At 37.5% G+C, this 20,549-nt stretch overlaps 1 protein-coding gene and 1 long non-coding RNA gene across 5 annotated transcripts in view; both read right to left on the bottom strand.

The window, feature by feature from the left end:
• Window positions 1-20,549, bottom strand: part of LOC100645270 (DENN domain-containing protein 5B) — a 93,258-nt gene that overhangs the window by 24,261 nt on the left and 48,448 nt on the right. For all 4 annotated transcript variants that reach the window (XM_048408127.1, XM_012318588.3, XM_048408128.1 and 1 more), the window contains exons 2-3: window positions 11,269-11,378; window positions 9,074-9,294 (exon numbers count right to left, since the gene is read on the bottom strand). In XM_048408127.1, coding sequence (XP_048264084.1) covers window positions 9,074-9,294; window positions 11,269-11,378 — 331 coding nt within the window. The remainder of the gene's footprint in view (window positions 1-9,073; window positions 9,295-11,268; window positions 11,379-20,549) is intronic.
• LOC125385557 lies at window positions 6,181-9,066 on the bottom strand. Its single transcript, XR_007224969.1, has 2 exons — window positions 7,799-9,066; window positions 6,181-7,696 (listed from the first exon to the last, which is right to left on the bottom strand). It is a non-coding gene; the product is annotated as an uncharacterized LOC125385557 (long non-coding RNA).

Below are 20,549 nucleotides of genomic sequence, written 5' to 3'. Positions count from 1 at the left end.
GCTACTAAGTAGCCGTTGTTTACTTGCCCAGACTCTTCGTATTCATCGAGTTGACGCTTCCTGATTGTAAAACGGTTGGCGAGGCCGCTTCGTCTCCGCCTCAATGTGCTGATCGAGTCAGGTTGAGCCATATTTGATCTTAATGGTAGGAACGATCTTACCTTGATCAAATGGGCGTTGGTCTGAGAGTCGGTTTTGTACTCGCTACAGTGTGGCGTGGGCTCGTGTAGATGCTGAACGAAGGAGGTGTTCCTCTCCGGTGGCGGCTCCTTTGGTCAGTTGACTAAGGTGTTGGAATGTGGATTTCACGTGACACTGTATAGTCACTGGTCAGTGCACTTCTTTGCTGGCACGTGATCCGGCTCGAAGGACCATGTATTTTCGAGCTATCGCGGGGAGACGCGGTCGTTAGAATACGAGTCAACGGGAGTCGTAAATTCCCGTTCCGATTAGAATGATCGACACCACGAATAGTTCGATCCCCGTATTTCGGTTAAGATAATAGGGGTGATTCAGGTATGATAACACTGTGGCTCACAGAGTTAAAGTATATATTTCCAACACTTAGTATACACGATTGAATAGATATAAACACTGAATAACTTATCGCACTGAAATAATATAGATGTAAAAGTAGCACGGTATGAGACTTAATGTTAGAAGTTAGGCGTTAGATCTTTGACTAATTGGGCGCTCTTGCGTTGAGACGGAAGAAAGTTCAGTGTGGGTGTGCCCTTTTGCATGACGAACGCGGATTCGTTGTTCACACTTTTCGTTAAGAAAAGTGAGGGTAACGATCCGCGATGTCGATTGGTTATGCCCTACGCTGATTCTTGAAGGGATGGGTAGAAGGCCTCCTACCATCGTGGTTGATAGGTGACCTTGTTCATGGGAAACCCTGATTGTTTTATTGACTAGTTATTCGATTCTTCCCAATGGGTGCGTGTTCGCTTTCTCCGTATTTTCTCACCGCACCTAATAAACCCAAGGACCTCTCTAAAAACCAGATGTGCTTCGAAAAATATTTTTTGGCTTAAGAAATTCTTCAGGACAAAGGTATTGACTGAAGACGCCTGTTGATACAATACAGTGACAGCGAAAGACTATATTGGGTCCTTAGGTTTATTGAGGGTCGGAGTGACGTTACGCAGGCCGCTGGCTGTCCGGTCGCGAGGGCTGGCATGCAGATGTATAGGCGACGTAACAGTATTGACAGATGGATTTATTACAGTGGATTAAACAGAAAACGATGATTATTTAACGTGAACTTAATGCAGTAGTGTGATATGACAACTCTCGATTAACGACTTTTGACTCTTGACTCTCGGGTGGTTAACTGAACATCAACTGCTGCTGTGCCGAAATATATTGATGGCCGTTAGGCCTATTGAAGTTTTCCGACCCTTTCGGCTTTTCGGCATTTGCGCTTTATCGTCGATATTGTCTGTATGTTGATGATCTTTCCGCGGCACTATAATAGAAACTAAAGAAGCTGCTGAAAGAGAATCGTTGTGCCAAAAACTAAACGCTAGAGATTTTTTTTTTTTTATTAGAATATTTACAATCAATTCTCGTTGAGAATTTTCAGTAACTTAATTTGGCGTGATACAATGACATGGATTATAATAGCTTTATATTGTTGATTCTAGTAGAAACTAAGGATTTAATCTAGAGGGTATTTTCTTTCTAGTCTGCGGATCTCGTCCGTCGTGTCAAGTAGTTGGGTGACTAGTGGGTTGTGGTGGTTGTTGACTCTTGTGTTATATCTTCTTCTGGACTTGTGTATTTCATCTTTGACTGTAGGTATCTTGAGGTCACGGTGGATTGTTTCGTTGGTAACATACCAGGGTGCATTTAATAGGGATCTTAGCGTTTTCGATTGGAAGCGTTGGAGTATTTCAATATTGGAATTACTTGCTGTTCCCCATAGTTGGATTCCGTAGGTCCAGACTGGTTTTATTACGATCTTATAGAGCGTAATTTTGTTCTGCGTGTTTAGGTTAGAGCGACGGCCAATGAGCCAATAAAATTTGTTGAGTTTGTCCCTGAGTTGTTTAGATTTGTCTACGATATGTTGTTTCCAAGTTAATCTCCTGTCCAGAGTCATGCCCAGGTATCTGGCTGTGTCCTTGTTGGGAACTGTTATATTGTTAATGGAGACCTGTGGGCAGGTTTGTTTTCGCAGCGTGAAGGTTACATGGGAGGATTTTTTTTCGTTTATTTTAAAGCCCCATTTTTGGAACCACTTTTCCATGGAGTCGAGACTTCGCTGGAGAGTGGTTGAGGCAATTGCCGGGTCTGCGTGGGTAGCTAATAGTGCTGTGTCGTCGGCAAATGTTGCTATTGTTACCTCGTTTGATATGGGTAAGTCGGCAGTGTAGATGGAGAATAGTAGGGGTCCGAGGACACTACCTTGCGGTATGCCGGATTCTATTGGGAATGTTGCGGAAGTGGCGCCTAGACATTTGACTATGAATTGTCTGTTGGTTAGGTAGGATTTTAAGATGGAGTAGTATGGGTGGGGTAGGATTTTTTTAAGCTTGTAGAGTAGCCCTTCATGCCATACTTTATCGAATGCCTGTTGGATGTCTAGGAATACGGCTGAGCAGTATTTTTCCTTTTCAAGGGTTTGGCTGATCATGTGGGTTATGCGGTGGATTTGCTCTACTGTTGAGTGTTGTTTTCGGAAGCCGAATTGGTGATCTGGGAGAGTTTTCAATTCTTCTAGGAGTGGAAGGAGACGGTTCGTGAGCATCCTCTCGAATAGTTTAGATAGGGTAGGTAAAAGACTGATTGGGCGATAGGAGCTGGCTTCATATATTGGTTTACCGGGTTTGGGGATGAGGGTGATCAGTGAGATTTTCCACGCCTTAGGAAAGTGTTCAAGGCGGAGGATGGCGTTAAAGATTGATGCGATGAGTGCAATCCCTTTTATGGGAAGTTCCTTGATTGCTTTATTTCCTATTAGGTCGTGACCTGCTGCTTTCTTAGGGTTTAGGCGACTGATTGCTTCTATGATCTCTGCAGAAGTGAAGGGCTCAATAGGAGGGGACATTTGGAAGGGAGTGTGCAGGTATTCGGTGACGTCCGCTGCAGCTATGGAGGAATGGGGTTGGAATACTTCAGTCAAGTGTTTGGCAAATAGGTTGGCTTTTTCTATAGGGCTACGCGCCCATCCACCCTGCGGGCGGCGGATTGGAGGTATTATTTGTGGGGGGCGCGTGAGTTTCCTGGAGGCTTTCCATAGTGAGTAGTTAGAATCGGCTGTGGGGGACAAGCTGGTGAGATATTTGTGAAAACGGTCATTATAGTAGTTTTTTTATGGTTTTGGATAGTTTTCTAGTTGCGTTGTTTAGTTTTCGTTTGTCCTCCGGTGTTCTGTGGGTCTGCCATATCCTTCTTAGTCTACGTTTTTCTGCTATTTTTTTTAATATGTACTGGGGGTATTCGTGATTGCTGATGGACGTTTTTGCCGGTGTGGAGAAGCGGATAGCGTTTATTATGCTCGCGTTTAGGTATTCCGTGGCTGCTTTGATTTCTTCATTGGTTTTTAGTGAGGTTGAGGCTGAAGTTGTATGGGTAAAGACTTCTCTAAAGAGCTGCCAGTTGGTGTGTTGGTTATGAATGCAGCCATTAGGTGTATTCTCGATGATAGTTGAACTGACTGTTACTATCACGGGGGAATGATCAGAGGAGAGATCAGCCGAGGAATTGATTTGGACGTGTCTTGACGAGATATTTTTAGTTATGAGGAAATCAAGGAGATCGGGTATTTTGTTTGTGTCGGTGGGCCAGTGTGTAGGTTCGTATGTGGTAAGGTAGTTGAGGTTGTTGGTTATTATGCTGTTGAGGAGGTTTTTGCCTCTTACTGTAACCAGTCTGCTGCCCCATTGGGTGTGTTTGGCGTTGTAGTCTCCTCCAGCTATGAATCTATTGCCCAGGGTGTCCAGGAAGCTGTCAAAGTCTTCTTTGGCGATGGAGCGTCTGGGAGGGCAGTATACAGCTGAAGTGGTGATTGTACCATGACAGTCTTCCATTGCTACGTTTGTTGCTTGGAGGTAGTCTTTCTGGAATGGTGGAAGTTCGTAGTGCTTAATGTTTGATTTGATTATGATTCCGGTGCCGCCGTGGGCCTTTACGCTGGGGTGTTGGGTGTGGTAGAAGTCGTAGCCGTGTATTTTGAGGTAGTTTTTGTCGGTGAAGTGGGTTTCGGATATGAGCATCACATCGATTTGCTGTTGTTTTAAGAATAGTTCTAGTTCAAGTTTGCGTTGCGCTAGACCGTTGGCATTCCACAGAGCTATGCGTCTTGGTTTTATTTTGTGTCGGGGCGTATTAATTTATCCATGATGAGTGTTAATAGCGATAGCAAATTGTTTATTTGCTCTGATTGTTTCTCTATTAGCTTTTCAAGCCTAGAGACGTTATCTGAATTAGGTGAGGTGGAGGCACTATTTTGGGGAGGATCCCTGTGGCTATTTGGTGTATTTCGAGTGCCTTGTACCGCTTGGGCATAGGAGGTTGAGGGAGTGGTGAGTTTGGTAGGGCTGGGTGTTTGATTGGTTGGGGGGATTGGGGTAAAGGTGAATTTCGGCGAGCTGGGTGTTTGGTAGTTTACCTCTTTTGTTCTAAGTTTGGGGTACTTGTTTGAGTACAGAGTTTTGTAGGCTGAGCAGCCTTTGTAGTTGGCAGGATGGTCACCTTGACAGTGGATGCACTTCGCTGGGGTTTCCGGTGATTTCCTGCATTGGTCGGTGGGGTGTGTTCCTGCACATTTGACGCAGCGGAAGGTATGGTTGCAGTATTTCTGCGTGTGCCCGTATCTTTGGCACCTTTTGCATTGCACTATCTCCTTTTCGATTTGCGGTGGTTCGAATTTTACGATGGCGTTCATTAGGCGACTGGTGTTGTAGATTTCCTTGTTGTTGGGTTTCTGTTTTAAGTCGATAAAGAATAGGGATAACGGGTCTTTCGTGACTCTATGCCTTATGTTGCTGACATTGATGACTTCGTGGCCGAGTTTAGATAGTTCGGTTTTTAGCTCGTCGATGTCTGCGAAGTGGTGGATGTTTCGTAGCACCACCCGAAAAGGTCTTTCTTCTTTGAGTTGATAGGTGTGGAAATTGGCGTTCAGGGCCCTAAGTGTCTTGGTGAGCTTCCTGTAGGCTTCTGGATTTGTCGGCAGGATTTTGACTTGGTTGTTGGTAATCTTCAGGTTGTAGTCCTCCTTGGAGATATCTCTCTCTAAGGACTTGATCATTGTCTGGATGTCGATGACATCATTAACAAATATTGGTTGGGGAGGGGGGCTTCTCTGTGCCTGCGGTGGCGGGCCTGCGATTTCCATGGCGTCGTTTGAGGATTCCAGTATTGCGAACCTATTGTGAGTGTTAATTTGTGTTGTTTGCTGTTGGTTCAAGTTTGTGTTTGGTGATTCAATTTTGCGTTTTTTCGCCTTATTGGCGTCGTTGGCGCGTGGGGATCTGCTGCACTTCTGCCACGGGGGGAGTAGTGCGGGGTAGTTGTGAGTTTGCGCGGGCGAGCCTGGTGGTGATTGCTGGGCCATCATCGAGCCTAGCTATTTCAATATGAATAACTAGTCGTGAGGCTATGAGGCAAGGTTCGGGTTGGGGTTAGGTGCGTAGGCTTTTCTTCTCTCTGGCGGATAGGAAACACTTGGGAGGATAGGAGCACGTTGTGTTCACTTTCGACGGTTGGGTGACACGTGTTGCTTTCGAACTTCACTGGGCACTAGAGACACGTCTGCACGCTTCGGCACTCAACAGCGAACTGAAACGCTAGAGATGTAGAGTTTTCCTAGAAGTGAGATTCACTTCAACAAATTCAGTATTCAGTTTTCGCTAATCTAAAGCCCGACCATCGCATTGAAAAGTATTAAATTTCGTTTCATCTGGAAACAGTAATTTTTTCTAAAATGTTGTATTTTCGTCTACATAATTAGTAGTGAACTCCAATCTTGTATTATTATTGTTGTTGTTATTATTGTTATGGCTATTACTGTTCCGGTTATTAATTTCCGAGTAAGATTTTCTTTGCTTATATACACATATATTTAATACATTTTAATATAATCATATATTAACATAATCTTTCTTTTAGCTATTGTTGTTTCTTTTCTCATTTTATTTCCCATTATTCAGGTTTCTTTTTTCTGCAAAACAATCTTACTAACTAAAAAAATGACAATCAGTTTGAATGGTGAAACTTCCCGCGAGATAACAGATGTGACAAAATTGGGAATATTTAGAAAAGGATATTTAGAATATTTAGAAGGTAGAATACACGTAATAACAAATTTTTTAAGTGTGCCAATGCTTTTATTCCGTTGAAAACGGACTATGAGTATTTTATCTATTTTCTTTATTATAACTATCTTTAAATTTCATAATTCATAGTATAGTTAAACTTTAGAGTCGATAGTTGTATTTTGCAAAAACATTAAATAAAGAATCACATTTTTTGCAGATCTGCAAAGAATTTTATACGAAGATACTTTTGTTTGATACTGTATTTGTATTGAATGAAACTGAAAACTTTTTTAATTAGTTTCACTTCATAAATATAATACTGTGCAGAAGTCTTACGATTAGGCTACATGTACATTGCTGATCTTATAATGTTAATCAAACATAATCTTTGCAATCGTCTTCACAGGCTGTTATACAAAAACGAATATTTAAACACCCTCTTCTTAGTGTCAAGTCATTCCTAAGTTCAATAAATTTTTAGAAATGTAATCAATATAAACTTGATACAAACCTTACAGAACATATATGGAATTGTTCGAAATGAGCCATAAAAAGAACAAGTGTCAAAAAAATAAATAGCTTTTGAAATTAAGTTTTTCTAAGTAGAATGGTAGAAAATGGAAAATAAATTTATTAAAAAGGTGTTCGACAATATCCTCGAAAGGACAATGAATGTAATGCAATCGAGAAATTATTAATTTTTAGATTTATACTTCTTATCGAAAATTAATAATAAATGACCTTGAATTTTTTCAATAGAATTTAGATTAGAGAAAATAAATATAATAATAATAAATAATAATAATAGTAAATTTATCGTTCATTAGACTACATGCCTATTGCAAGAAATTTGTTTGGCATATATTATATAGTTTATGCTTATATACCTGCATCGATAGATATTTGCATAACAATTAATACTATTTTCTTAATCTAATCTAATCTAATTTATATTATAATAATAAATTTCTATATATTTAATACAGTATAAATTTATCCTTGAATCTTAGTTTCAACAAAATGATAGTTACACGATTAATGTACGATTCCAACCCTATTATCTTCATTAATGCCTGGATAAAGTACACGAACTCTTTTGCTTACTGGATGTTTCTTAAAATCAGCATTTGTGGAAAATTCCATTCTTCTCCCCTCGCTCTATTGAGCTGTGGGCATACACTTAAAAGATGATTCAAATTTTCTACTTTGTCCATATTACAAAGTCGGCAAAGCTCAGTCATTTAATTTTAACGTACTTCCATTATCATAGTCAATCCACATCTCATGCCTCGTGGACAATCTTACTTGAGCTATAATTCTGCTATATACCCTTTGGGTCTTCAATTTTGGGTATTCTTCACAGTTAGGCTTCGTTAGATCTTTAATATATTAAAAATTGGCCAGGTTTCAATGTTTTTGTCGGTCCTCTGTAAAAAATTTAGTTTCCACTCTATTGCTTAAAAAATATACCAACTCCGAAAATTTATTTTCATGATTCAGAAATCCAGCAAACAAACTCCATCAAATACCTTAGTCTTCATTTGGACAACAAACTAAACTAGAAAATCCATATTCGAGAGAAAATTACGAACTCAGTTTCATGCAAAACGGCTTTGAGAATTTTGGAAAATCTATGAATGCTGCTAGTAATTTCCCATTTCTTCCTTTTAGTTGAAGTGCTTTTTTGGTATTCAACATCAACAGGTTATCTTTGGACCCCTTTGTTTATTCTAACTCTTGCTTGTCCTTCCAGAAGGATTTCATAATTATTATGATTTATTATAATAATATAACTCTTGCAAATGGTTTTAAGAACATTTTCCAATATTGAATCACAATCTGTTTCATGAATACAAAATTCTGATTAATCGTTTCCTTGATAATTTAATTTAAATGTTACATGAAACCGTACTTCTAAATTATTACAGATATATAAAATATGTTTTAAATGAAACATTTTAATCTAATTTTTGCTTTCGATCTTATCTCAGGCAACCATATACATATTGTTAATAGATATTGACAAATAATTAGCAATAATTATAAATAAATAGCAATAATTGATATTAGTTAGTAGAATTAAAAGAGCAATAATCGAAGGTGAATGAATACTAGTCCTACAGAGATTAATAATCATTCAATGTTGGTGTGTTATCGCGATTGGAACAACTATATGTTTCCAGCTACATTCTAAAAGTTTATATAGATTTTATGAAGTGTTAGATATTTATTAGTAATAAACGGGATTCCTGAGTGATGTAGATATATGTCTTGTTTTAATTTGAATTTTTCAGGGAATTTGACCCTACTTATAACAGGTAATAACAGTAAAGAAGCGTTCTTCAATCATATTTTTCGAAATATAAAAAAATATCAATCTTTAAGCGAATTGCGACAGCTGTCCAAATACTTGTGCACGGTATCGTACGTAGGTAAGATTTAAACTTCCTTCTGAACCATCTTGTACGATACAAAAAATATCAATCGATTTACTATAGAATGATCTAAGTTGATCGCTAGGCTGCAGATTTTTATGCATTGATAAGAAATTTGAAGGTACTGAAATACACAAAATGAGTATGATGTGCAAAATGAGTATAAAGTATTCAAATTAGAATATTCGTTATATTCTTTACTAGACAAAATGTTCTTGTATCTCGTTTCTCTAATCGTATTCATAAAAATATGAATTCGCATAAATAGGTGCAATCTGCTAATCACGTTATCCTTAACGTAACAAAAGGCTCAACCGCATCATGGAGGAACTCAAGCAAAGGAAAATAAACAACGGAAAGAAGACTCACGTTGGTGGTGTACCGTTTTGCCCGCTGCTCAGTTCTGTGATGTGCATCGCTTGCAGAGTTTGCATAGCCGCGCATATCTTGCGATTTCGGCACTCCTCGTAGAAAACAAGACTAAACCCGTAGGTTCTGTGTCCGTCCTCCTTGGTAAGCACGAACGAGTGAAACGTTGGTTCCACCGAGTGTTTCTGGGTTCGGAATCTCAGGCCGCTCGGCAAGCAGAGCTGCAAGATTGAATATCTAATGAACAGACGTTGCATACAACGCCTTTTCATTTCTCCACTACTTCTTTCCTTCGTCTTTTCTTCCTCTACTTTTTACCATTCGCAACTAGGACGCGTTAACGTATATAACGCTGTTGATCGCGAACAATGTGTACCCAGTTTACCGTATATACGTCGAGTATTTTGCACTCTTAATTTTACGCCCCAGTAATTCTGTTAGAGCTTGGCGAAAAGTACCTACCGTGCCTTTTCCTTTTTCTATATTCAAGGGTGTTTTCGAGAGAAGCCACTCGAGTTTCGTGGGATCAGATAGATAAATGAAAAATGGTTTCTCTATTGTAAAAGAACTTTTTAATTGTTACGAAAATAAATATTTCATCTCAAAATCAACTAAAAACATTAAATTTTAAAAAATCCTGTTAAAGAAAATGAAAAATAGCTCAGCATCTTGTCTCTTCGTGTAAGGTATCAAATTTATCTGAAAAAAAGTCATTGATATTGTAAAAATAAAATTAAAAATATAAGAAATATAATTTGTATAATATGTTAAAGACAAGAATATAGCTTATATTCTTTAGGTATTTAAACGACCAACTATGAAAATATCTTCACTATATGTATATAAAATACTTACATATATAAAATACATACTTTTAATTTTTCAATTTACTGATTCTATCAAACTTTGTCAAAAACATTGTTCCTCTTCTTTCTTTTATCCTTAACAGAATTTTCAATGGAACTACATGAAGTCACGCGATAAAGATGGTTGAATAAATAAAAAGCAGTAATGTTCTTTCTGTGTGAGTATATTCCGCGGTAAGGAACTTTTAAGAAAGTATAGTTTGAGAAACGTATATTTTTCGCGGGCACTTTTAAGGCGTATAGAGTGTTGAATTTTTATAATAATTATACGTTATTAATATTTTATAGATACGTTTAAAAATACATAAATTGACGAGTAGAGTAAAAATATGTAGAAATTGGCATTATTAATACGATTCTCATTTTAGTTTTTAGATCGTGAAATGATGCATTAGTATGTTATCTGATGAAGTTTAGAAAGTATTAATATAAATTTACAAGATTTATATGAGTTTCATGCCTACTTGTAATTCCAATACGAATTTGAGCTATCTTTAAAGGATGAACACAATAATAATAATTCTTTTTTAATTTCAATATCGTTTAACATATAGGGTACAGGATATAAGATATCGAATAGGAAATATTATACTTATACCGAAGATGCTAAAACATAATCCATTAAAACATTAGGTGCAAACATTTTGACTGTTATTGTTCTCTTTTTCCTTGCCTTCATTGGTGCCCTTTGTTTTTAGATTTTGATGGTTAATTACTGTCTATATTTTTAACATTATATACTGAGACATTAAATGGTAAATGGTAAATACATATACAATTTCATAATTTTATCTGTACCATTCAAGAAATCATGGTATAATCATATAAGGATGTGACATCATACACTGATCAATTATGTGATTATGTAATTCGTATGAAGATTGGTAAAACATAATTGAAACAAATTTCGTTTATATTAAGCTAAATTTTCTTTGTAATCGCTTGAAACCATTATTTCTTTGTACTTTTAAATAAAATATGTTAATTGTTTCAACTTTTGATAATTATAATAGCCAATCATTCGTTCTTTACGTTCTCATAATGCATTCACACTTTGAAAAAAGAAATTGATGAAAACTGTTATTGAATATCACTCTGCCAAACAATATTTAGAAATACCCCATAATGATTATTAAAAGCATGCACGAAAAGAAGAAAATCACATATGGTCCAAATGATCTGTGATAAAGTTCTAGGTAATACGAAATTCCCTAGTTTCTAAGGTTAACAAAAATTAAAATCAATTCGTGCGAATATCGTGAAATTTTGCAAAAATTGTGTTTCCCACATTATGATTCTCAGAAACGATAATTGTTGTTAATAACGTACCATGCACACAGCGTGTTCGTCGAAGGGGTTCCATGGTACAGAATCAGGATAATGCCCCAAAACTTTGCTTTTATACGCTCGATCCAGAGGAGTACATTGTAAGGAGTCGCCTGAAATAAAAAGGACAATATTTTGTTAAATTTCTAAGTTATATAAAACATTTTAATCACTCGCATACATGTGCATGTACATAATTACCCACATATAATTATGATATGAAAAGGATAATAATACAAAAAATTTATGTTTTCGTAATATTTTTTCTCTCCTCGGATTTCATGCTATTTTCTTCGTAATAAACATTAATTTATATTAATTTGCTCTAATTCTGTCTAACCTAAACAAATCCAAAGGATCCTTTCTTTTTCAAGGACGTTGAGCCAAAAGATAAAAATGCATGTATTGTATTACATTACATTATATTATGTTATGTTATATTATGTTATATTATGTTATATTATGTTGTATTATGTTGTATTATGTTGTATTATGTTATATCATGTTATATCATGTTATACTATGTTATATTGTATTATATTATATTATAACGAATATTCATTGAAGAAATATTATTTCTTTAATAATTAATGTATAAAAATGACAACATTTATGAAAACTGAATAATTTAGTTATTTTTACTTTTACTGATTAATAATTAATCCTCGACTGATATTGATGCGTCAAATGACCATAACTAACTAGATTAGATTCCTTAACTTTAAGGTATTCAGGGTATTTTTATTATTTTGTTATGTATATAATATATCGCGTAAAATATAGAACACAAAATAAAATTAATATTTTAATATTAAGCAATCCCTATTTTAAATTGTAGTGGTTATTTATGTCCCAACGATAGCACTTGAGAGATAAAATCAGATAAGTGCATTTATTAATCAATTTTTTAGTTTCTTTATAAGCGTCGACTTTCTTTTAATACTAGATGTGCCAACTTTTCATATGCAATAAAATATATTATACATAGTTAACTAAGACTAAATATTACTATTAAAAAATATATGTACATAGTTGCACAAACAGCAAGTTTTTTTGTAATTAGAAAGACAAAATATCTGATATTAATCATTTTGATTGGTTTGGTAGTTCTAGTGTTAATTATGTTAAAAATTTAGTAATAGTGATCATGTTCTTTAAAAAAACATTAACAATTTAGGTGATGTAACTAATATGCTCATTGTTTGCCTTTTTGATTTAATAAATCTTTACAAAACTGTTAATTATTCCCCATTTCAAAGAAATTAATTATTTTGTAACGGTAAACTAAAAAAAATGCATGTTAGAGATTAATTAAATTCACATGTTGTGCGTACATTGTCTTCAAGTAAGTTAAAAGCCTGAAATTTATGATCATAAACAACATGTTACGAAAATTATGAGTTGTAATGCTTGTTAACGATAAGTGGAAACCGTGACCTTTTAACCAAATACTTAAACATGTTCTTCTTTTTAATCAATCTTCGGGTCTTTTCTTAGAGCTAAACGAAGTAGAATCTACACATGTTACAAATTTGTTCAAAACTTGTTCTTTCCGTTTCTTATAAAATCTTATATTGTACTTAAATAATTTTCAATGTCATACTAGAAAACAAAAAAATTACAATAACGTAACACAATTATTTGTCAGGAATTGCACGACTGCAATCTTCTGTGTAAATATTTTTAGCATATTGAACAAGTTGCATTGATCTTACAGTAATTGCATATTATAATCACAATAAAATGATATATTTTTTATGATTTTATATGTATCTACTATTTTAATTCAATGATAGCTATAATACATGAACTTTAAAAAGATAAAAGCCTAACCTAGGATATTAAATCTAAAAATTCAATTTAATCGCATCATAATATTTTATCATATACAGCTACGACGATTATACAGAATGATTATATACAGATTATACTGAACATTACAATTCGAGGCCCCGCATATTAGCGACAATTTGTCCTGCGATAGTTTTATCGTTTACGATTAGGGCAATTGTCTATATGAATGTGCGCATATTTGACGACACGGTTACTGGTCTTCTATTTTTGCTCTGGCTCGCATCAATCAAAGTTCAATTTTTTCCTCTAATAATGTCATACACAAATGCTAAAGCAACAGCTATTTTGTCACTAGTGCTAGCCCGACTCATCTGACCTGTAATTTTAGAATTAAAGATATGCACTCTACTTTTGAACACTAGTGTACATTTCTATACCCTCGATCACAAGATATTCCAAAACATTATATAATTTTCAACGCCTACATTCCCACACAATCATGTCCAATCTCCAAACCTCGTAACACTTTCGATCCAAGTATTTGACAGAAGCCTCTTTTCATAGACAGAGTATCATCACAGCGAAATAATTAGTGTAAATTCCTCGTTGCACGAGAAACGTTCAAGTCGGTCAACCATTCTACGAGAAAAGTGATGTGCATACGTGTTCCAGATAAGACAAAAAAGACGCACACACATATAGAAAAGGGAGAGATTCAACATTTGAAAAAGAGTTTTAGCAGGGGTGCATTTACTTTATTCCAGTTTGCACATTGTTCCAAGAACAATTCAGTGCAGCCTAAGTTCATCTTGGAAGCTGCAATTCCTACAGCAAGAAAAGGAGTGAGTGAGAGAGAGAGAGAGAGAGAGAGAGAGAGAAATAGAGGAGGAAGAGGGCTCTCCTCCTTTCCTCAGAAAAATTAGAGTCTCTCCACGACAGCGTCGGCAACTTGTTATTGAATGTGGTACATATCCCAGAGCAGCTCGACCTGAATGAGACTGTTGAAAGTCTTGGCGATGTTCCAGTTGCCTCGCACACGATAGACACAACAGCACCCTTGTACAGGGTTAATTGTTCGTGATCGAACAACTGTCAGGGAAGGCAGTGGAATGCATATGATGTAGGCTCGTCGAGCGAGAATTTGATTACACGGGGTGCATAATTGTTGGCTAACGAAAACGGATTCTCTGCGAAGACAGGACATTATCAGAATAAACTCTTATTCAAATATTTATTTAAATAATAATATATTTAGAAAATAAGTTATTTTAATATTTTTTATTCTATTTCAGTGATTTTTAACCTTTTTTATTTCGTGACGCCCACCTGTCGAAAGCGAATCCAACACACATAAACCAATTATTAAAATTTTGCGTCATACTATGTATTTTCGAGCTATCGCGGGGAGACGCGGTCGTTAGAATACGCGTCAACGGGAGTCGTAAATTCCCGTTACGATTATAATAATCGACACCACGAATAGTTCGATCCCCTTATTTCGGTTAGGATAATAGGGGTAGTTGTTGTGGTATAACACTGGGATTCACAGAGTTATAAAAATATATATTTCCAACAATTTATACAATCATACTAAATAATAACACCGTTGATTAAGATACAGATAACGAAGCGAAGGATTATTCTTAGATGAGAGAGTGAGAGCTATAGGAGCTTTAGGCCCGTGAGAGCTGTAGGAGCTGTCGGACTTCTGGATACTGTGAGAGCCATAGGAGACTCTAGGCCTTGTAGGCACTTTGAGAGATGAAGAAACTCGGAGAGATATAGGAACGGTGAGAGCTATAGGGACTGTAGGAACTCTAGGCACCGTGAGAGATGATGGAACTCTGAAGTTTATTCTGATGGAAGAAAGGAGGACAGCTCGGTATGGGTGTGCCCTTTGAACGAAGAACGCGGATTCGTTGCTTACATTTTTAGTTAGGAAAGTGAGGGCGATGATCCGCGATGCCGATTGGTTATGACCAATGTTGGGAAGGAAGATAGGAGGAAGAAGTCTCCTACCAACTTGGGTCCTAGGCGACATTGTTTATGGGGAAACTCGGATTTTCCGTTAGGTAGATCTCTGCTTTTTTCGTTAGGCCACTACCCGCTTTCTCCGTAATTCTTAAGAGAGCGTAATAAACCCAAGGACCTTTCTAAAAACCGGCCGAAAACACTTCTAGAATTAGAAAATCTTTTCGGGCAAACAGATTGACTTAAACCATATGTGCGAACAATGCAGTTAGGATTTCAACTTTATGGTGGGTCCTTCAATTTACTGGTGAGTGCCGAAGCGTGCAGACGTGTGTCCAGTGCCCTGTGAAGTTCACAAAACTACACGTGACGCCCACCTGTCGAAAGCGAATCCAACAAACCTAGTTAAGTGTTCACACAGCCTCTCGACTAGTTTTTTCATATTGAATTAACTAGCTCGATGATGGCCCAAACATTCCAAACAGGCTCTCCGGAGCTAAGTTATAACACCGCCGTTCTGCCTCCCCCGTGGCAAAGGGGCAACACATCTCTCTTTGCAAACGACCAGCACACGAAAAAAACGCAAGCTGGAAGTATTCAAGACGAATGTGAACAAGAGTCAAACTAAACCACCAGCTGGCCAAATGACCACCTACAACAGGCTCTCAATACTCGAGACTACAGAAGACTCCATGAACACAACCGAAACGGTAAATAACCTACATACCCAAAGAATTCCCTCTCCACCGCCAATAGTCATTGACGACGTTATCGACATCCAAATAATGATAAAGTCCATTGAAAAAGATATCAGCAAAGAGGACTACAAGTTAAAAATTAATAATAACCACGTGAAAATTCTGCCGACCAACCCACACGCCTATAGAAAATTAACTAAGTTGCTAAAAACCTTGAATGCAAACTTCCACACATAACAGCTCAAATAAAAAAGACCTTTTCGTATGGTGCTACGCAATATCCACCACTCAGTCGACCTAGACGAACTAAAGTTCGAACTTCAAAAACTTGGCCATGAGGTAACCAACATCAGCAACATTAGACATAGAGTCACAAAAAATCCACTATCGCTATTTTTCGTAGATATAAAACAAAAAGAAAATTACAAAGAAATCTACAACGTCAACCGGCTGATGAACTCCATAGTTAAGTTCGAACCACCTCTTGTAAAGAAAGAGATAGTACAATGCAAAATGTGCCAAAGGTACGGTCACACGCAGAAATACTGCAATCATAACTTTCGGTGCGTAAAATGTGCAGGTAGTCACCCCACTGACCAATGCACTAAATCCCCAGAAACCTCCACGAAGTGCATCCACTGTCAAGGAGAGCATCCTGCGAACTACAAAGGATGCTCAGCCTATAAAACTCTACAAAATACTAAGTATCCAAAGCTGAGACCCAACGAGATAACCATACAAGAACCAAGACCCCAAAAACTCACCATACCATCAATCTCCTATGCCCAGGCAGCACAAGGAAACATAAAAAATTCGAAAACCCACAGTGGATACTCAGAAAAGAGTGTTCCCACCCCACAAAACACAGACAACTTCACCAGACTTGAAAAATTAATCGAGAAGCAAACAGAGCAAACTAACAACTTGCTGTCACTACTCACACTCTTCATGGACAAATTTATACGCACAGAGGCAAAATAAAACCAATGCGAATAGCTCTGTGGAAAGCCAATGGTCCAGCTCAGCACAAATTTGAACTAGAACTATTCTTAAAACAACAGCAAATCGACGTAATGCTCATATCTGAAACCCACTTCACCGACAAAAACTACCTCAAAATACACGGCTACAACTTCTACCACACCCAACACCCCAGTGGAAAAGCACACGGCGGTAGCGGAATCATCATCAAATCCAGCATTAAGCACTACGAGCTTCCATCATTCCAGAAAGACTACCCTCAAGCCACAAGCGTAGCAATAGAAGACCGCCATGGCACAATCACCACCTCAGCAGTATACTGCCCTCCCAGACACTCGATTAATAAAGAGAACTTTGACAGCTTCTTTGACGCCCTAGGCAATAGATTCATAGCTGGCGGAGACTATAACGCCAAACATATTCAATGGGGCAGCAGACTTGTCACAGCAAGAGGCAAAAACCTCCTGCAAAGCATAACCACCAACAATCTCAACTACCTCACCACATATGAACCTACATACTGGCCCACTGACACTAACAAAATCCCCGACTTACTCGACTTCTTCATAACCAAAAATATCTCGCTCAGACATGTCCAACCAGTTCCGCCTGGGCAGGCGACCTAAACGGACGTGCGAAACAGTGCTCCAGTGAAAGTGCGGCAAGAGAGAAGAGAAAGGGACAAAGTTAACGCCAAAAATAGACAAAACGTGGAATCATGCAGATTCCACCAATAAAAATAATTAACTCCGGTGAAACATTTTTCATAAATAAAACTACAGACTCTACATATGTAGAGAAAAATGATGATATTATGGAAACAACACAATCCGACGGGGAGCAAAACATGTCAATACACCAGGAAGAAAGCTGGACGGTGGCAACCTCCAGCAAAAAACGGAAGGTAACCACGCTCGCAAGCGCGAGGAAAATTGATACATATGAAAAAAAACAATGGCTACAAGATATCAAGCTGCACAATCCATTCAGCGCACTGCCAGAAGAGGCAGCAACGGACCCAACGGAAAGTCCGACAAACCGTACTCCCAAACCACCACCGATATACGTAGACGCAAAAATAATTGACCCCCTCATCGAACTACTAAACAACATCGCAGGGAAAGACAACTATATCATCAAACAAATAAAAATAGACCAGGTGAAGGTGCAAACCAACACCCCAGACACATTCAGAAAAATTACAAGATCACTAAAGAAAAAAAAATGCAGCATATCACACTTTTCAGCTCAAAACCGACAAAAGCTACAAAGCAGTAATCAGGGGACTACACCCAAAAACAAATACTGGAAAAATAAGTGAAGAACTGGCAAAAATCGGACACCAGGTAAGGTCAATAAATAACATAAACAAATACGATACCAAACAACCATTACCGCTATTCCTAGTTGAACTAGAACCTAAAAACAACAATAAAGAAATATACGATATAGAAAAATTACTAAACACAATAGTAAAAGTGGAGCCACCCAGATATAAAAAAGAAATCCCACAATGCATAAGGTGCCAACAATACGGACACACCAAAAACTATTGTAATAGAACCCCGGCATGCGTTAAATGCGCAAAAAATCATCTCATGACACACTGCCCATCCACGGGAAAAATTGAGGAGGTTAAATGCTACAACTGTAACGGAAACCACCCAGCCAGCTATAAAGGATGTGAAGTAAGAAAACAATTACAACGTAAACTGTTCCCGCCCCTACGAAGCAGAACAATCACTAACACACAATCCCAACAGGACAGCACAAATCCTGAAATAATTCCAAGTACAGAGCAAGCTACAAACACCAAACCTATCAGCACCAACACCATTGGTGGTCTAAGCTATGCTCAAATAACCAGCCAATCAACACATACACATAACCAATACCACAGCAATAGTAACAACGACACTGCAGAAATCAAAGAACTGCTCAAACAATCCATAAAGAACACCGAAATGCTAACCAGAATGATAAGCGAACAAAATGCAGTACTCAAACAGCAAACCCAACAAATCACAGTCATGCTACAACTAATTACAAACGTGCTAAGCAAAAAATAAAAACGGACACTCTAAAAATAGCAGCCTGGAACTCAAACGGCCTACAACAACGGGCCCTCGAAACTAAAACATTCATATACAATAATAATATAGACATACTACTTGTCTCAGAAACACACTTCACTACAAAAAGCTATTTGAAAATACCATACTACACCATATATGATACCAAACACCCCTCAGGAAAAGCTCACGGAGGGACAGCAGTGATAGTCAGAAACGATATCAAACATTATCTTCACAGCCAAGTTAACAAAGAATATTTACAAGCAACCACTGTTACAGTTCAAACTAGCAGCAACTACTTCCAGTTGTCAGCAGTATACGTGCCTCCGCGACACAAAATAACAACACAAATGTGGGAAGAATACTTCCAGGACCTAGGGGACAAGTACATCGCAGCGGGAGACTACAACTCAAAGCACACGCTCTGGGGATCAAGAAACATTACACCTCGAGGTAGAACACTGGAAAAATACATTAGAAATAATAACCTCAATATATTATCCACAGGAACACCGACACATTGGCCGACTGACCTGAACAAAAAACCAGATCTTCTGGACTTTGCAATTACAAGGGGACTAAACACAAATAAACTAAAAATAACACCCAACCTCGAGCTCAGCTCCGATCATACAGCCATAATAATTGAATACAGAAACAAACCAATTCACTATAGCAAACCAGAAACACTATGCAATAAAACCACCAATTGGCAAACTTTCAAAGAAATAATAGAAAGCAAAATAAACTGCAACATCCCGTTAAAAACTCCTGAACACATAGAACAGGCAGTAGCAACATTGACAGCAACTATTCAGGAAGCAGCAAGGACAACCACTACTCCCGAACCAACCAGCAGACAAACAATAACAATCCCGCAAGAAATACTCGACAAAATCAAAGAAAAAAGAAAAGCAAAAGCAAAATGGCAAAAATACAGAACCCGAGAAAACAAAAAACACTTAAACAAACTTGCAAAGGAAATAAAAAACAAAATAAAGGAGCACAACGATAACGAATTCTCAAAGTTCATAGGGACACTCTCCACACACGAGAACACCAACTATTCACTATGGAAAGCCACGAAAAAAATAAGGAAGCCAATAATACCCGTCCCGGCAATCAGAAAAGCAGATAACACATGGGCAAGAAGCAACGAAGAACAAGCTGAAGAATTCTCCAACCACCTCTACAACACATTCACACCACACATTACCAACAACAGCAACCTCAAAAGTCATACGGAGGAGGATCCACAAACCACTGCTACCACAGCCGACAAGGAATACACCATACCTAAAACATCGGCACAAGAAATTAGAAACATAATTGATAAAACAAAAAACAACAAAGCGCCAGGAATCGACCTAATTAATGGTAAAATCTTAAAAAACCTTCCGCCAAAAGCAATAAGACTAATAACAGTAATATTCAACGCAATTCTAAGAATTCAATACTTCCCCAAACCATGGAAATTAGCACAGATCAAAATGTTACATAAACCAGGCAAAGACCCGCACCAAACTGCATCTTACAGACCAATATCACTGCTTTCAGTATTTTCCAAAATACTGGAAAAGATAATATACGACCGCATAAAACCAATAATAGAGACAAAAAAACTAATACCGGATCACCAATTTGGTTTCAGAAACAAACACTCCACGATAGAGCAAATGCACAGGCTTATAAACGAAATAATAGTAGCACTAGAAAACAAGGAATACTGCACAGCCCTCTTCATAGACATAGAGAAAGCATTCGA

The sequence above is a fragment of the Bombus terrestris genome, chromosome 8 (assembly GCF_910591885.1).
Source record: "Bombus terrestris chromosome 8, iyBomTerr1.2, whole genome shotgun sequence".
In the NCBI taxonomy this organism is placed as follows: domain Eukaryota; kingdom Metazoa; phylum Arthropoda; class Insecta; order Hymenoptera; family Apidae; genus Bombus; species Bombus terrestris.
This window is presented reverse-complemented; position numbering and strand designations above follow the sequence as displayed.